At 43.5% G+C, this 18,538-nt stretch overlaps 1 protein-coding gene across 1 annotated transcript in view; it reads left to right on the forward strand.

Annotated features, from left to right (window-relative positions):
* galnt9 (polypeptide N-acetylgalactosaminyltransferase 9) overlaps positions 1-9,725 on the forward strand; it is a 112,381-nt gene extending 102,656 nt beyond the window's left edge. The window contains exons 10-11 of the mRNA XM_085293343.1: positions 8,409-8,576; positions 8,697-9,725. Of these exons, the coding sequence (XP_085149469.1) occupies positions 8,409-8,576; positions 8,697-8,843 (315 nt within the window). The 3' untranslated portion in view covers positions 8,844-9,725. The remainder of the gene's footprint in view (positions 1-8,408; positions 8,577-8,696) is intronic.
* Positions 9,726-18,538: the final 8,813 nt, after the last annotated feature.

The raw sequence follows: 18,538 nt of genomic DNA on the forward strand, positions 1-18,538 counted from the left end.
TGCAGGATGCATATACTACAAATATTCTCATGGTTAAATTAAATTGAGGTCTAACACAGAATACACATAGAGGGAAAACTAGCATCCTGTGAACTTAATGCTAGTTTGAAAGACCAATACTCACCACATGGTGTTCTCACTTTTTACAGATTAAGTTATGTTTGGACACTGCAAATATTTCAAGTATTCTCTCAGAACCTGTTCACTCTAAATGATGTTTCGACCTATCATTTGCTCTTGCAGCCAGAATAAATCTTCAAAAATCTTCCACCCCTACCATGTAACATGACTTGAAGGTGTCTCAGCTTCAAATTCAGCACCCACATGAACTACAGCTTCTCAATCTCTGTGACTCGACCTGAAAATATTTCTTGACTTTATCTGCATAGGAGTGCTATTCCTACTGGCGTCAGTGTTAATGCAATGACCTGCTCGGTCCAAAAATATCTGGATTCAGTAGATACACCAGAAAGGCTTAGCACAGCCCTCTGTAGCAAACTGTAATCAGTATACTGTCTGAAGTTTGCCAACATCATCAGTTAACAGCATGCTTACTAATAATAACAGCCAAACAACCAATCAATGTGACTAGCTTGTTGCTGTCATAAGTGGCACTCTGTTCATCTTATTAAGCAACAATTAAACAATCATTGTCAGTTTCTGCAGTCAGGCAGTTAGCGTGCCAAATGCTAAACATGTTGCTATCTACAACAATGAAAGTTTAAAAGTAACAGTGGTAGAGTTATATAATCAAGATTGGCCTTAATATGTGATACTTAACCTGTGTGGGTGTGACTATATGCTATGGATAGATATATAGCATTCCACCCCTCGGTCTATCTGATGCTGTCATTATTTAAAAGCAAAGAAAAAAAGCCCTAAAACAAATAATTACAAACTCTACATACCATCTAATAGCCAGCAGTGGTGGCTCTTCTCGTTGAAAAGGAAGACAGATTGGATTGTCAGTGAGAAAATGACCGTGCTCCTTACTTTATTTATCACACCAAAAGAAAGGTTTTTCCTAATGAGGTTATCAAAATAACCTACTACTTTCAAGTCCCTCACCCCTTAGATACAGCCCAGTGCTCATTGTGTGAATTATGGTCCCATTTACAGCAACATAGGCAATAAAGTAGGGTATGCTTTAGGGCATGGCTACCCTGTATTTGATAAGTTGCTACTGTATGAGCAAGTCTTTCAGTTTATCAGATTTTTTTCTTTTTGCTAATTTAATGACAAAAGCCAAAATGCTCAGTTCAAGACTCCACGTGGTGAATTTTAGAACAGCAACATCCACCTTTTAGGGATTTGTATATATAAAAGGAATGTGCAGCAGTTAGGCTACTAAACATCTTTATGCTGAAGAGAAACCTATGAGGTAATGGATGCACTTGGACATCTTGAAATGAAAGCAGCATCACAGCTTAATACGCTTTATTGATGGCTTTGGATTTTATATCTATCTATCTATACATACATTAGTGCTGGACGACACTGGACAGCATCAGCGCGTGTCAAGGGATTTTTGTTTTTATATAAATTGATCAGCTTCATGAAATGTGCTTTTTGTTGATCACTAGGCAATCTACATGTCTATGTGACTTTTCACCTAATAACTTTTGTGATGAACTTATTCAGCTACTAAATCACTTCCTGTTTTTAGAGAACAGATGTAGAAAAGGGGAAATAACCCGTTGCTCTGAGTGACGTTGTTATTTTTACACACACACACACACACACACAGACATAAGACATGTATAAATAAAGTACGCAGGCAGTGCCGAGACGCAGATCGCAGGGTGCGTTCGTTACTGCCCACGCGTGTAAAGACGACTGCAGTGTTTCTGTTTTCTAACTCAGGTGTCTTAGCTGAAGAACTACGGGGTGATTTTTAGAAATCCCCTGTCAGCGCGTTAACGAGCTAACCGCGCTAACGAGCTAACTGCGCTAACGCATTGACACTGTGCAGCCCCATGCACAGGGCGATCAGCAGTAACTCGTTAACGGAGATTTGCCACGTTAATGCAGTTATGCCTTAAATGTTGCTCATCTCAGTTTAATTCATATGTACTGTGAGCATCACTTGCCTTTATTGTTGCTGATAAACATGCATGAACTTTGTCATGGCACTCAAGTACTCTGGTTTTGCAGCTGGGTTGGAGAATTTGCAGCAGTTTTTTTGGATACTGAGACAACTTCAGTTGCTTTGGTCTCTTCATCCCAGATAGACTCCATAATGTTGAGATCAGGGCTCTGTGGGGCCCGTTCCATCTGTTGCAGGACTGTTTCTCTTCTTGTTGCTGAACAGATCTTTCTGATTCTGCTGTATTTTGGCGGTTGTTGTTATGCTGCACAGTGAATTCAGGAATGAACTGCTGCCTCCCGACAGACTGAAACTTTTTTGCTATAATGTACACTGTACACGTATACATGATATAAGCAGTGATCCATGTGCAGCAGTCATTTAAAATGAATGAACCATAAGAAGGCAGCATGTTGCCTCCTGTCCTCTTAACCAGCTCTTGAACCCCATGCAGGTTCCAAACAGAGTGTTGAAGCTGGGGAGTATGAGATGACATGAACATGCAAACAGATGATGTGCAAGCACTAATTTTAAAATGTGAAAAGATCAGTCAACATAATCACTTATAGTGCTGACATACAGTATGTCTGCAGTTAGATTTAAACACACGAAAAGTGAAGAATTTTTCAGAATGTGATTAAATATGCTGCGATTTATTTTTCTTTAACGGTAAGAGAGGAGAACATGCAGCTCTTGGGAGTTTGGTATTAAATTAAATCCGAAACTCATTTTAAATGTGGTCAGGATTTGAAGGAAACACTGGAAAACTGGAGCACTCCCAGGAAACAATTATATGAATATGCAGGAGGATGCTGCTGGGGGAAAAAAAGAGAAAGCATCTTCTCAGCACAACCTTTACTTGAATAGATACCAGAACAAATGATGCTGTGGGTGGGAGGCCCTTGTCCTGTTTTTGTGCTTATTTTCTTCTCAGTGAAACCAAATCCAGTTCTCAAGATATGCATGCAAAAGCTACCCATGCATCATTTTTCAAACATTTCCCAACTTTCCTGCAAACTGCTCTCGTTTTTGGTGATGCAAACCACCTCACTGGCCTCTCCTGCAAAGAGCTCCATGGTGTCAGTAATGCAAAGCTCGATCAACTCTTAATCCTGCTCCCCAGGGGGAAATAAACAAATGGAAATGAATTTGATTTCTTTGCATCATTAGATTACACTGATGACTGACATTATTTTGAGCCAGCTGTATTCAGTTTTGTCATTTATAGAATTTCTTCTTTTAAGATATAAAAAAAAAACTAGAATTGATCAGAATGACTTCTCGCTGTGCTTCAGAGAAGTGAGCGTGTGCACGCTCTCCCTGAGGAAATCTAACTCATGGATAATGTCTCACATTTGTTCAGCAGTGCAAAGCAGTGAAAGGATGGTGGTGGAGGCACAGAGCCGGCCCCATTACATTACTAGCGTGTGCGCACATCTACCTTCATAAAGCAAATGATGCAATATTTTATTGTCCACTGATACAATTTTGGGATTGCTCTCTTTGCTGTATCACGATCCTCCGGTAATCTGGCTTCTCTCACAAACACAGGCAGAGTATGAAGCTATCGGCAGGCTTGTGTGCGTAGTGATGTGCGTGTTTCATTTAATAGTGGCTCAGTATTATTTGCATGTGATTTAATAAAAAGAAACAGAGTGGACAGCTGTGTGTAATAACGATACACTTCTCTGATAAGAGGCTGCAGATTTATCAAAATATCTGTCCTGCTGTCTTCAGATGGCTACAGGAAGGTAATGAACTTAAAGAGAAGCTTTTCATGCAGTACAACAGACAGAGTTGACGTGACCTTTTTAAATTATCTATTTTAAAGGGTTTCTCAGTGTTTCACCAGCACATTTTAATAGGATTTTGGTGTATGTTAACAAAATCACACGCTCTGTTTCAAGGCTTGGCCACAAGACAAACTGTGGTATGACTTTGTGGTGCAGCAAGGAAGTTGCTCCACGGTTGCACTATCACCGTAACAAAGAAGACTTGCTATTAGCATGACCTCCAAAAAAAGTTCTGCAAAACTCTGGTGATTGCAGAAACGCAATGGAGTGTGTAATGTTGCTGCATGAGCCACAGGTTAATTGGCTTGGCAGAATCATTTCCTCACGTTAATTATTTGTTATGGACTCATTTTAAATGAATTAGCATATAAAACGCTGCCAGACTAAGCTGTAAACAGGTATTAGTGGGGATTATATGGAGTTTGTCTTGTGCCGAGTCATAGTTTACACCTTTATTAAATCAGTTTAGAGCATTAAAACCTTGAAAGACCCAAGAGGTCTACAGAAAATTCTTAATAAGACCATCTGTAATAATGACCTCTGCCTAAAGGTCATTAAACTGTGTCTCTCATTGTTGAGTTTCAAAGAAATAAATAATAATACGTTTCAAATGTGCATGTGACATGTACAATGAGAGTTCCATACACATATTTGGATGCATATTTTACTAGGATGCTGATGAAATATGTATTGCAGTGATCAGCTCAGCCAGCTCCAGTAGACTTCAAGTGAACCAAGATATGGTGCTTTATTGTTTTCCTGTTTGTTCTGAGTGCCTCTTTATGACAGAAGATTGGATTAAAATCCACATGGATCTCCCCTCTCACATGAACAATCACCCATAGAGGCAGCATGTGCATTTCTAGTTTCTCCATCCATGCTCTATAAAATCACCACTCAGACAAACATGTGCTGCAAACATTTCAAGGTTAAAATTTATTGAGTAAAACACTTTAATACAAAGCAAAATGCTACAAAAGCATTACCAGGTTTAGAATTTTAGTCTTTATGGGATTCATTTTACAGGTAAGCAGCTCATCTACTAATCGGAAGGTTGGAGGTTCGATTCCTGGCTGTTCAAGTCTGAATATTCTTGGGCAAGATACTAATCCCAAACTGCTCTCTGATTCATCCATCAGCGTATGAGTTATAGATTTAATGCACTTATGTTGAAAAAGCATAGAAAAAGGAGCGCTTGTGAGAATGCTTAGAGTAGAAAAGTGTTATATAAGAACCAGTCCATTTGCAGTTTTATAACAGTACATGTGTTTTAAGGTTTTTTGTTTTTTTTTTTATGTGATTTTTTAAGTCCGACCATTAGAACAGCTGATCTTAAAGAAAATAATGAATAATTGAAATCACATTGGTAGAACAGCTGTGGGTTATTTTCACATGAATAAAGTAAAATAAAGAAATACGTTTTTCAGAAATCTTGATTCCTGTTATTACACCGATTCTTCCAGGAAGTTACATAAATACAGTAAGTTATATAAAGTACTTAACATGTTACTACCTACTCTGACAGATCGTGCATTTTGACGATTTAGGGTAGCCAAAGCAGCTTGGCCGTCATAGTGAAGACCTCCCTAGCTTTGGGGTCTCATTTTTCAGAGAGGATCATTCCCATAAATTATGAATGTTATCTCTACTGTATCCTTGCGTAATAGAGACGTATCACGACAGAGGCTTTCATGCACCGGATTACACAATGAGGGATCAAATTTTGGTTGTTAAGAGAAACTGTACCATAAATAAGCTGCACTGTGGCTTCAATGCAAAGTAACTTGAGCCTATTATAGTATATGAAATACAAAGCTTATTAGCAATTAACAACTGGAACAGTGCGAAAATCTAAATTCCAGAAACTGCAGCAGCTTCTATACGACAAATCAATCAGTATAGTGTAGCATCATAGCGAGAGAGCTTTAAATGCTTTACGGTGGCTATTTAATTAGTTTGTGGTTGATTACAATTCATTTAAAGTAACTATTAAACTGTCTGTGTTGATATTATGACTTGAATTTAGTTCTGTTCATGCCAAGGGTTGCAGGAATAGTGCCTAAATACAGACTAAATACAGAACAACTTAAAGCCTGCCTTTTATTTCAGCTGGTCTACAATCTGCAGAATCCTAAAGTCCACAGTGGACACAGGAGGGTGACGAGACACACCTGAAACTAAGTAAAACAACAACTAGAGGAAGTAAAACAAGGCATGTGACTATCAAAATAAAGCAGGAAGAAACTAAACACTGACAGAAATGAAGGCTTGACACGACTCAAACAGATGCTGGGGAAGCTTGGAGTAAACTAAAACATGAAGATTCAATAATAACAGAAACAAGAATACAAAACTATTAACTAAGAATTCTAAATATCAAAAGATTATAATCAAAACTGAAAGAAAAGAAAATACGCCAGAATGTCTGTGAAGGTTCTCAGTCATCCAGGTCATCGTAGTCAAAGGAGCTTGCAAAGAAAAGCGTCTGGACTTCTTTAAGTTGCTTGAAGACGTTTCACCTCTCATCCAAGAAGCTTCTTCAGTTCTAAGGTCAAATGGTGGAGAGTCCCAGATATAAACCTAGTGGGAGTGACCCCCCGCAGAGGGACAAAAGGACCCCTTGATGATCCTCTAGTCGCCTGAGCCAAGGTGGGAAACTGGGCGTGGGTCCCAATCAGCCAGAGTTTCGGGTGAGTTCATTGTGAAACCTGGCCCCACCTTATCATGCGAATTCCTGAGGTCAGATGGCCCAGGATGTGAGTGGGCATTAAGGCGTCTGGGAGGGATCTCAAAACTTGATTATAGATGGCAGAGAGTTGGTGTCGTAAACCCCGCCTCTGTTCAAAGATGGTCGCTCACAGTGGACATAGATGGATTCTTTCACTCCTCTTTCAAACCATCTGTCCTCTCTGTCCAAAATGTGAACATTGGAATGCCCAGATCTCTACATTGGAGAGACCAAACAGCCACTTCACAAGCGCATGGCACAACACAGAAGAGCCACCTCCACAGGACAAGACTCAGCAGTCCATCTGCATCTTAAGGATAAAGGACACTCTTTCGATGTTCACATTTTGGACAGAGAGGACAGATGGTAAATGGTAAATGGCCTGTATTTGTATAGCGCTTTTCTAGTCCCTAAGGACCCCAAAGCGCTTTACACAACCTGTCATCCACCCATTCACACACACATTCACACACTGGTGATGGCAAGCTACAATGTAGCCACAGCCACCCTGGGGCGCACTGACAGAGGCGAGGCTGCCGGACACTGGCGCCACCGGGCCCTCTGACCACCACCAGTAGGCAACGGGTGAAGTGTCTTGCCCAAGGACACAACGACCAAGACTGTCCAAGCCGGGGCTCGAACCGGCAACCTTCCGATTACAAGGCGAACTCCCAACTCTTGAGCCACGATCGCCCCAGATGGTTTGAAAGAGGAGTGAAAGAAGCCATCTATGTCCACTGTGAGCGACCATCTTTGAACAGAGGCGGGGGTTTACGACACCAACTCTCTGCCATCTATAATCCAGTTTTGAGATCCCTTCCCAGACGCCTTAACGCCCACTCACATCCTGGGCCATCTGACCTCAGGAATTTGCATGATAAAGTGGGGCCAGGTTTCACAATGAACACACCCGAAACTCTGGCTGATTGGGACCCACACCCAGTTTCCCACCTTGGCTCAGGCGATTAGAGGATCATCAGGGGGTCCTTTTGTCCCTCTGCGGGGGGTCACTCCCACTAGGTTTATATCTGGGACTCTCCACCATTTGACCCTAGAACTGAAGAAGCTTCTCGGATGAGAGGTGAAACGTCTTCAAGTAACTTAAAGAAGTCCAGACGCTTTTCTTTCCAAGCTCCTTTAAAATACGCCAGAGTTCAGAGTCCCAAAAATGACCTTGGCAGTTCATTCGACTTCTATTAATTTCCCATTATTATTATTTTCCAAAATTACTATTGTGTCATCGTGCCTACCCAACATGCTCTCTCTCAATTTGTACTTTGATTACATAAAAGACAGGCTGTAAATTACTTACAAAGAAAGCTGAGAGGCAGTACATGTCACCTTTCAATTTAGAGAAAATTATCCTAAAGTTGCTGTATATATAATTCAGGGCACTTTGTAATTAATTGGGATGATAAAGTGGGAAAGATGCACTCGTGGAGGTATGTGGTATTATGTGCCCCAAACATTAGGCTAAGGGTTTCAAACATATGCTCCAGACAGAACCGGTGCAGATGACTCAGATAACAGTGAAGGAAAAACACAATCTGCCAATCAAGCCTTAAACCCATTTTCTCCTTTCTGCTTCTGTAATTTCTGCCTGTCTGCTTTTGTAGAGCAGAATAGGTAAAGCACATTACTGCAAATCACATTCAATCACATTCAATGAAGCACATTTCCATCTTGCGCTTTCCACCGATGCCCTCTAAAAAGTCAAGTGTTTGCTTTTTATAAAGCTGTGTTTTCCACTGCGCTCTTTAATTTAGGTAGTGTAACACATTTGATTCCCTTTGGCTTGCAGCTGGCTCGGTACTCTACGGAGGGGCTTCTCCAGCTTGGTCCCCTGGGGTCCACCACCTTCCTGCCTGATACAAAATGCCTCATTGATGATGGCAGAGGACGCACTCCCAGTCTGAAAAAATGCGATGCGGTGTCGAGGATTTCCCAGAGGCTTTGGGACTTTACACAGGTAAGAAGAAAACGTGTAAACGGATTTAAAAGTGATGATTGGACGTGTGCATGCAGTCTGTTTTTTCCTTAAAAGCACTTTAAAAATTTGCCGTTATTTTTGTCTGTGTTTTCATTGCAGAATGGGCCGATCATCAGCAGGGACAGTGGCCGATGCTTGGAGGTAGAAATGTCCAAAGACGCCAACTTTGGCCTTCGCCTTGTGGTCCAGAGATGCTCTGGTCAGAAGTGGATGATACGAAACTGGATTAAGCATCCCAGGCACTGAAACCAGAGAAAGACCTCTGAGACAGTTTGGGCAGCGTTTCAAGTCACAGTTAGATCTTAAACTGTGGACAGTTCAGAGAGATCAGAGCGCCGGTGGTGCTGGTGTGTGGTATTTCACACCACAGACTACACAGTACACTGGGTCTCCCTCAGGCCACAGAGCTTTCCTATACTGAGTTTTAAAGAAGAATATGATCAATCTGTGTGTTCCACTGAGCTGCACATTCATACCAGACCTTATGGCAGGCTGCACCGTTTGAAATGGCCCACATCTGATATTCAGCTACAGCTGTACATGTATAGAGCAAGTCATCTGAGTGCAGCCCCTGAAGGTGGTTCAACGTTCTAGTAATTATATTGTTTCTACTGTAAAAGTATCAGCTCTTTGGAGATGAGAAAGCGTGGGTGGGTGTGTGATTTCTTTTTTTTTTTTTCCCTGAGTGAATCGGAGCAAATCAGAAGATATAATTGCTGTCAGTTGCCACATGAAAGTGATTATTTTGGGCTGTGATATGGAAAATTGCTTTGGACTTAATGTGCTGCCCTGGCAAGACATGTAATAGGCTTCAAAGGGGCTGCCCATCATTAGATCGGGGGACATTTCAACTGCACTCACATAAACCACGACGGTTCTTTGTTTCTTTGGACTGTATTGCTCACTGTGGACACGAGCAATCACGTGCCTTTTTGTCTCATTTTTCTTCATCTGACCAGGGAATGTCAGTCCCAAAAGCATGTACAAAATTATTTGAAAGTTATTAATATATAAAACAATGTATAAAACAGTAATGATAGTAATATATTGTAAAGGGAAAAAACAGTGGAAAATTGATATCCGTAATCCGATAATAAATTAGGATAATAAAATCATTTTTATGACAAATCACCTCTTTGATGTTTTTTTTCCCAGCGCTTTATGAAACTGGTGTCAACTTTGGCTTCCTGTTGATACTTTTTTGTTTGTTACTACTATATATTGGAAGGCTTGAAGCAATCAACGGCTGCAAAATCACGTCTTTTGTTGTGCCCGCTCTTACAACCACCTCAAGCCACCATCGGGTCTCTAGCCTTGTGAAATGCAATTGCTTCACATGACTCACAGGATAGTTGGTGTTCAGAGAGCACAGAGAGCCTTCCAGTGATTGTGCCCAGAAGGTAACCTCTTTACCATTTTTCTCCGATGTAAGCAAAAAGGTGACAGGTGACCCTGCTGGTCTCTTTTCAAATGTTTTTACTGTGTTTCTATCAGAACATGCTATAATACCTTGACTCCACCAGCACTGCTCTCGCACAGCTTCCAGTTATATGAGGTTGGCGTTTATATGGCCTCGACGCCAGTAAAGTAGCTTGTAACAAATAGATGGTGTTTTACAGGGTTCTCTGTAAAACACATATACAGGATATCTATTGATTTTGTTTGAAAAAAAAAACATCAACAGTTTGCTGCTAAAATCTAAAGTATACTTGAAGGAGACATGGTAGTCAAAGGATCCTGAATTGCAATCTTTTCGAGAATACCGCAAGAGCAAAGATGGGGATAGAAGTAACACTGCAACTTTTATGTTCACCGAAGCTGCTATAATACAGTCTGTCTTTGTACTCTACACAATCGGGACTTCTGCAACTAAACTTGGCACACATATTATTGTCAGTAACATGTACCTGACAAAAATGCATGAATTTTATACTGTTATTTCACCAAATTTGACTTCATAAGTTGATGTGGCAAATTATGTAATATAATGCTATATCCATACTGTAAACATCACAATTTCAAGATATCAAAAATTCTTGCTGCTTTGAGCGTGTGTATGACAAAAGAATTTCCCTCGGGATAAATGTCTCATTTCATCTCATCTCATCTCATCTCATCTATGTTATCGTCACAAGATTAAAATGCTACATGCTTTTTTAAGGCATTACAGGTGCACAAATAAAATAGGTTACTTTAGCTAATTGGTAGGTGTTGCTAGGCAACATAATGATGAAAATAGTAATTGCACTGGTCCTTATAAAGAGCTTTCCTTCTTTGAGTAGAGTTGGGTTGAGCACTCAAACAGTTATACGCATGTCTTGTTCACCCAAGCAGCCCACCTTTTTACTATTTCTAAGTGCTTTCTAGCTAACAGTCAGAAACATTCACACTCAGTGATTCGGTATCTTCCCAAAGGATAGACTGACATGCAGACTGGTGTAGCAACTCCAACATCATTGTGAAGTTTGCGGACGACGGTACAGTGGTGGGTCTTATCACCAAAGCTGATGAGACGGCCTACAGGGAGGAGGTCAGCGCCCTGACCCACTGGTGTCAGCAGCGCCTCTTCTTTCTCAGGAGACTGAAAAGATTCGGCATGAGCCCCCGCATCCTCAGGACCTTCTATCGCTGTGCCATTGAGAGCATCCTCACTGGATGCATCACCACCTGGTACGGCAACAGCACCGCTTACAACCGCAAAGCTCTCCAGAGAGTAGTGCGGTGTTCTGAACAGATAATTGGAGGTGAGCTTTCTTCCCTCCAGGACATCTACAGGAAGCGAGCCTGAGGAAAGCCGGGAGGATCATCAAGGACTCCAGTCACCCCAGCCATAAACTGTTCAGACTACTTCAATCGGGAAGGAGGTTCTGCAGCATCCGGTCCCGTACCAGCAGACTGAGAGACAGCTTTTTCCATCAGGCCATCAGACTGCTGAACACGTCATAGACACCTCACCTTCACTTACCAGAACTTCAACATTATGCACTACATACTGTACATTAATGCCACTTGTTTTGCACAATATCCAACTACCAACCTCTGTATATTTTATTGTTTATTCTATTAAATTTGTAAAATATGTATATATATATATACACACACACACATTCAGTAATGTGCATACACTCTTATATTGTACATATATTTATTCATATAATTCTCAGATTTAGCCATTCTTATATTTTCCTTGTTCTTATGTTATTGTATTTTGCACAACTCTGTTGCTTGTGAAGCTCGCACACAAGAATTTCACTCGCATGTGCCAGTGTACCTGCACATGTGATGTGAGAATAAAAGTGATTTAATTTGTTATTTGCAGCACAATAGATTTCAGTCATGTTTATCATCATAATAACTCATATGGATTAGAATGATCATGGACTCAAGAAGTACTTGAGTGCCAGTTTTGGTTGTTCAACCCCTGACTGTGTCTAAATTGGAGTTTGAGGGCAAGCAGACAGATTTTATGTCTTCGAGCAAGATTAAAACTGTGTTTGACTTGCTATAGTACAGCAAACTGCCCGTGTCTACTATAATTTCATTTTATCCACTTAACTAAAGCAGCAGGAGCATGACTACTTAATGTGGAAAAAACAGAGTTTTTTTCTTACACAAAAAACTGCCTGTTTTCTTGTTTAAAAAAAGTATCAACATATTCTCATAAAGCTGCCTTTCTCAGTATTAAAGCCATTTTGTTGTAAGTGTACAAAGAACCGACAGTGTAAAGACACACTATCACTAAAGGAAATAATATTTTAGTTCTACATTGCAGTCGGTATTTCCTGACAGCATGTTTGTGGTCTGTGTGTCAGTGTATTTCCTGCATGTATGTCTTTTAACATGAATGTATAGAGAAAAATCCATTGTTGGTAGAAATAATAAGCAGATAATGAGCATAACATTTGCAGAAAAGAGACATCCTGCTGTAAAATGTTGTTGTTTACTTTTGTGCCCTCCACACTCATATTTCAGATTCTATTCTTTTTCATTGTTGCATGGATACATTTAAGAAATTACAGTTCAGTTTCATGACTTTGAAGAGGAAGAGCATAGTGGCATTGGGTTAGTTAGACCAAGTGAGAGTCAGTTAGGAAGTTTAAGGTAGGACAATCTTAAAGAAAAAGGAGCTGAAATGGCCAACATTTTTATTTTTTTTAGAGTTGTGACTTATAGAAAGCTGCTATAGTAGGTGTCTGTAGGATCCCTCCATATTCTAAAGGCCTATTTAAATTTTTTCTTCCAACTGGTTTACCCTGAGAGATTATCTGCACTTGCCACCATATCATGCTTCTATGTCCTCTGCACAAAGACCATTCCTGCCCTTCTAAGGTAATATCTTATTCTGGTCACTGACATGGGTTACAAATACATTGTCACTGAAATGTCTCACTGCCCCTATGTCAGGAAATAGCCTGAACCAGGAAGTTATAACTCTAGCAATATGGATTTCCCCTGACTGAATGAATGAAACCAAACAAAAGACGAGGAGCATGAACCAACACTGAGTCCACAAAGACACAAAAACAGTTCAAAACACGGAGGCAAATGTCCAAAGAGGTCAGAAGGTCAACCCGGAGGGGCGACAGCACAAAAGTTCACAGTTCGACTGTTCCGGAGGCCAGCCGCGGGGAAGACGGCGGCTCTCCGGCGTCGGGCGTACTGGTAGAGGCTTGGTGGGCACAGGATCAGACGAGGCAGGATCGGACTGTGGCGTGGTCGGACAAGGCGAAGCTGAAGCCGAAGCCGAAGCCGGACAAGGCGAACAAGGCGAAGCCGAAGCCGAACAAGGCGAAGCCGAAGCCGGACAAGGCGAAGCCGAAGCCGGACAAGGCGAAGCCGAAGCCATGGCCGGACAAGGCGACGTTGAAGGTGAAGCATAGGCCGGACCGGGCGTGGGTGCAGCTGATGCCGATGCTGGACCAGGCAATGGCTGAACGGGCCCCTCGATCCCTCCAGCGGAGACGAGGAGGTGCTGGAGAGGTTCGCCTGAACCCCCAGCGAGAACAGACGCAGAGCCAGCTGGTGCGGAGACCTCTGGCTCAGCGGACGCTAACTGTAGCTGCACAGGGCACGCAGTCAGCTTGGGATGCAATGGCTGGGGCTGTGCAGGGCAAACAGTCTGTCCAAAGTTTGTCAGTACCACGCAGTCCTCAGCTGGCAGAGAAAGCCCACAAAGGCTTACAGCTGAGGTTGACAGTGTCTGAGCGGGTTGCTGAGCTATGAACTGAGCTGGTGACAGAGTTAATGACTGAGCAGGTAATGGAGCTGATAAGTGTGCTAGAGACTGAGCTGGTGACAAAACAGGAAACTTTGCTAACAGCTGAGCTAATGACTGCGATATGGACAGAAGTGCAAGTTGTAGTGGTGGTTGAAGTGATGGTGGGTAAGCAGGTAGTTGAACTGGTGACTGAACAGGTGACTGGCTCTTGGCTGCTCTCCTCCGGGGAACAGGAACGGGTGTTGGGCCTGGCCGAACACCAGCCATCCCCACCCGAGGAACAGATACGGGTGCAGGGACGAGCTGGGCTCTGGCTGCCTTTACCCTGGGGGCCGGTGTAGGTGCAGGAGCTAGCTGGACCTCTGCCGCTCCCACCCGAGGAACTGGGACGGGTGCAGGAGCCAGCAGGGTCACAGTTGACCTCACCCGGGGAGCCGGAACAGGAGCAGGCAAAGGCTGGGTGTCCATCAACCCCACCCGAGGAGCAGGTACGGGTGCCGGGATGAACGGAGCCTCTGCCAGGCTGGGGACAGAAGCAGGGACCAGCTGGACCTCAGCCACCCTCTCCCGAGGAACTGATACGGGAGCAAGGGAAAGCTGGGCCCGCGCTGCCCTGGTTACAGGAACTGGAGTTGGAGAGCTGAGCTCAGGAGCAGTAACAGACACTGGGAAAACCAAGTTAGTGGAGCCAAACACAGTTTCAGCAAACAGACTTATGGCAGGCCACTCTTAGCAACTCTGCTGTTCTTAAGCTGTCCATGTTAGAAGTAGCAGCCTTTAAAACAGTCATTGTACAGGAAAGATCCAGGCTTAGCAGAGTTAGAGTCTGTAATTCTTGGCTCAGAAGGAGCGGTTATAGAAATAGAAGCATTCTCATAGACTGTTTCTAAATACGCAGGTTGGAGAGCAGCATAGTCCAGGAGTGAAGAAACACCACCCACAGTCTTATACACAGCAGGTACAGGGGTAGGGGAGTTAACACAGGTGGTGTCTGAGGCAACTGGGTGCGAAACTAACTCAGGAATAGTCAACCTGAGCTCCCCTAGCAGTTTACACGTGACGGACGGTAACTTGTTGCACTTAACCTTAACAACTGTGATTGAATGCACAGTCTTGGTGTTTTCAAAACCTGAGTTAACAATCTTTATCCCTGGAGAAACAGATTCAGAGCTAACAGACAAGGCAGGGAAATCTAAATGTGACAGAGGGTCAAAAGCAACCTGAAGAACAGAAAGCGCAGCCTTTGAAGGTTGGAAGACACAGGTCAGTTTCCAGGTGGTCCCCTCCGGTTTCAGCAGGAACAGGAACCTCAGGACTGTTTGTTTTAATATTTAGTTCACAAGTATGCAACTCAAAAATAGTCTTTTGCTTTTCTAAGGTGAGATTATCAGTCTGTGTGTCAATTACTGCTGACCTGGGAGGAGCAAAGGAAAAAAAGTGTCATTCTCAAACATGGGCGTGAGGGTAGGTAATGCAGCCTCTGGATTAACTGACCCAGAATTACCAGACACAGAGTTAATGGCCTCTGGGATGACGCGCATAGAGCTTACAGTGCCAGAAGTTTTTAATTCAGCGTGAACAGCAGTCTCTAGGGGGGCAATGAACTCAGTCTCGTGCTTAATAGGTGCAGAGGTGAACTTAGAAACATTATGAGGCCTGGAAACACAGTCATTTTCAAACTTACTATTCGTCTCTGATGAGTTACAGACGTGAAAAACTGCGGACTCAGGAACAGAATATTGTCCGAGTCGGTCCGACTTGGAAGTGGCATGGAAGAAACAGTCAGATTCACTCACCACCGGAGTTTGCTCAGTAACTTTAGGGTGGCGACGGCGTGAGCGTCGTCTTTTCCTGGGAACTGTGCCGTGAGTTCCCGAAGCTGTAGACGCAGGCACCTCAGAGACGTCGGCTGACTGAGCCGATGACGGGCCGGGCTGCGTTGAAGAGACACGGAGCTTGTGCAGCTCCGAGCGTGGAAGTCCCAGGAAGAGCGCAAAGGACTGCAGCGGAGATAGGCTGCTTGTCGGAGGCGCGAAATCTCTCCTCGGCCGCCGAGTAACCCTCTTCTTTGCGCGGGACGTGGGCGGCGACTGGGGAGGTGAACCGGAAGGTGAGAAGGCCGGAGGAGTTGTGGCAGGCGATAGGCTGAATCCTCCAACTCTTATCACCGTGGGATGATGTGGGGAAAAGGCAGCAGCGTTTGCAGTTTGGAGGCTGCGCGGCCCACCTAGAGCCAATCGAGTTCCATAAAAGGCAGACTCGCGCTCCCGGGCATGCCTAGCCTCCTGCCTTCCCCTCTCGTTAGGGAAGGCGGGGTCTGCACGCTGCCGGTTCCGTAGGGAGCTTGCTGGGTCCATTACTGGTCGCGTCGTACTGTCATGAACTAGCTGTGTGGAGGCAGATGAGGACTCAAACGCAAAACTCACGGAGACAGGAACTGAACTTTATTGCAGGCTTCACAAAGAAACAGAACTAAACTGGGAATGCTAACAGAAGACCGAGGGAACACAGAAAGACACACAGGTCCGGGGAGGAGACTTTGACGACGCGACACTGAACTGAGGGAGACATGCACATAAATACACAGAGGGTTAACGAGGGAAGTGGGAGCACACGGGGAACACAGCTGACATAGATAATCATAACGAGACACGGCAGGAGTGAACACAACATGACGCATACTAACGAGACACTGTCAAAGTAAAACAGGAAGTACACAGAGGTTCAGACAGGAGGAGAGCACAGACATAACAGGCTGGGGAAAACATTAAATGAAACACGAGGGGAAACGAGGGCTCACAGATACACAGAGGGGCACACAGGGGGTAATCAAAAAAGGAACATCTTTAACAGAACCTAGGAACCACGGCACACAGAACAAAATACAAAATTACAAGAAAACTAAGAATGCTGGGCCAACATGGCCCAGGACCATGACAGCAGCAGGCTCCAAGGAACAGCACGAATTGAGAGCTACAGTACTGCATGTTGCTTAGATGTATTTAAATTAGTATAGTTTACATATGCATATAAAAAGATTGGTATTGGTATTTTTTTCACACCTAAAATAACAGCAGTTTAGATTTTTATAGTGCGAAGCGACCGTCATCTTAGATCACCTCAGTGACTCTGAATTCAAGCCTCAGCTCTGCATGAGTTTAATAGTTTAATAGTTTAATTATTTATATAGCACATTTAATTACAACAGGAGCGTTGACCAAAGTGCTGTACAAGAATACAACATACATAATAAAACAACTTAGAGTATTAAAAGCAAACACCAAATATGAATTAACAAACAACTCTCATGCTGTATTAAAAGCCAGTAAATAAAAATGCGTTTTAAGATTTAAAAAGATTGACAGTATGAGCCTGTCTTATGTGTAGGGGTAAATTATTCCACAGCTTAGGCGCTACGACTGCAAATGCTCGATCACCTCTATGAACCAGCCTCGACCTTGGTACAGCTAAGAGCAAAAGATCACTTGATCTAAGAGATCTAAGGGGGGTATAAGTCTGCAAGAGGTCAGACAAATGCCCGGGAGCCTGTCCATTCAGGGATTTGTAAGTCAACAATAAAATTTTAAAATTAATTCTGAAGCGGACAGGGAGCCAATGAAGGGAGGCAAGTACCGGGGAAATGTGTTCACATCCTTTAGTACGTGTCAGAAGATGAGCTGCAGCATTCTGGACCAACTGCAGCCTTGCCAGGCAGGTCTGGCTGACTCCAGCATATAAGGAGTTACAATAGTCCAGCTGGGATATAATAAAAGCATGAATCGCTCGTTCAAAGTTTTTAAAAGATAAAAATGATCTCACCTTAGATAAAAGCCTCAGTTTGAAGAAAGACCGCTGTACAACTGAGCTAATTTTGTTTTTCAAAGGTGAAATTGCTGTCAAGTATAACCCCCAAATTTTTGGCATGTGATTTGACAAAAGGCTCAAGACTGTGCAGGTTAAAATTAGAAGTGTTGGGATTGCCGCTTGGTCCAAAAATTATCACTTCGGTTTTGTTCTCATTAAAGTTAAGGAAATTAGAGGCCATCCAGGATTTAACTTCACCGAGACACTGAAAGTAAGGGTTCCAGTGAGGCAGGACTGTTTCCCTTCAATTGAAGATAGATCTGAGTATCATCGGCATATGAATGAAAATAAATGTTGTCCATCCATCCATCCATCTTCATCCGCTTTATCCGGGGCCGGGTCGCGGGGGCAGCAGCCTAAGCAAAGAGGCCCAGACCTCCCTCTCCCCAGCCACCTCCTCCAGCTTATCCGGGGGAATACCAAGGCGTTCCCAGGCCAGCCGAGAGATATAATCTCTCCAGCGTGTCCTGGGTCTGCCCCGGGGCCTCCTCCCGGTGGGACATGCCTGGAACACCTCACCCAGGAGGCGCCCAGGGGGCATCCTTGTCAGATGCCCGAACCACCTCAGCTGGCTCCTTTCGATGTGGAGCAGCAGCGGCTCTACTCTGAGCCCCTCCCGGATGGCCGAACTTCTCACCCTATCTCTAAGGGAGAGGCCAGCCACCCTTCGGAGGAAGCTCATTTCTGCCGCTTGTATCCGCGATCTTGTTCTTTCGGTCACTACCCACAGCTCGTGGCCATAGGTGAGGGTAGGGACGTAGATCGACCGGTAAATTGAGAGCTTCGCTTTTACACTCAGCTCCCTCTTCACCACGACGGACCGGTGCAGCGTCCGCATTACTGCAGCTGCAGCCCCAAT

The sequence above is a fragment of the Mchenga conophoros genome, linkage group LG12 (assembly GCF_057382185.1).
Source record: "Mchenga conophoros isolate Kocher_MC1m ecotype Shallow Benthic linkage group LG12, M_conophoros_male_GT1.1, whole genome shotgun sequence".
NCBI lineage: Eukaryota > Metazoa > Chordata > Actinopteri > Cichliformes > Cichlidae > Mchenga > Mchenga conophoros.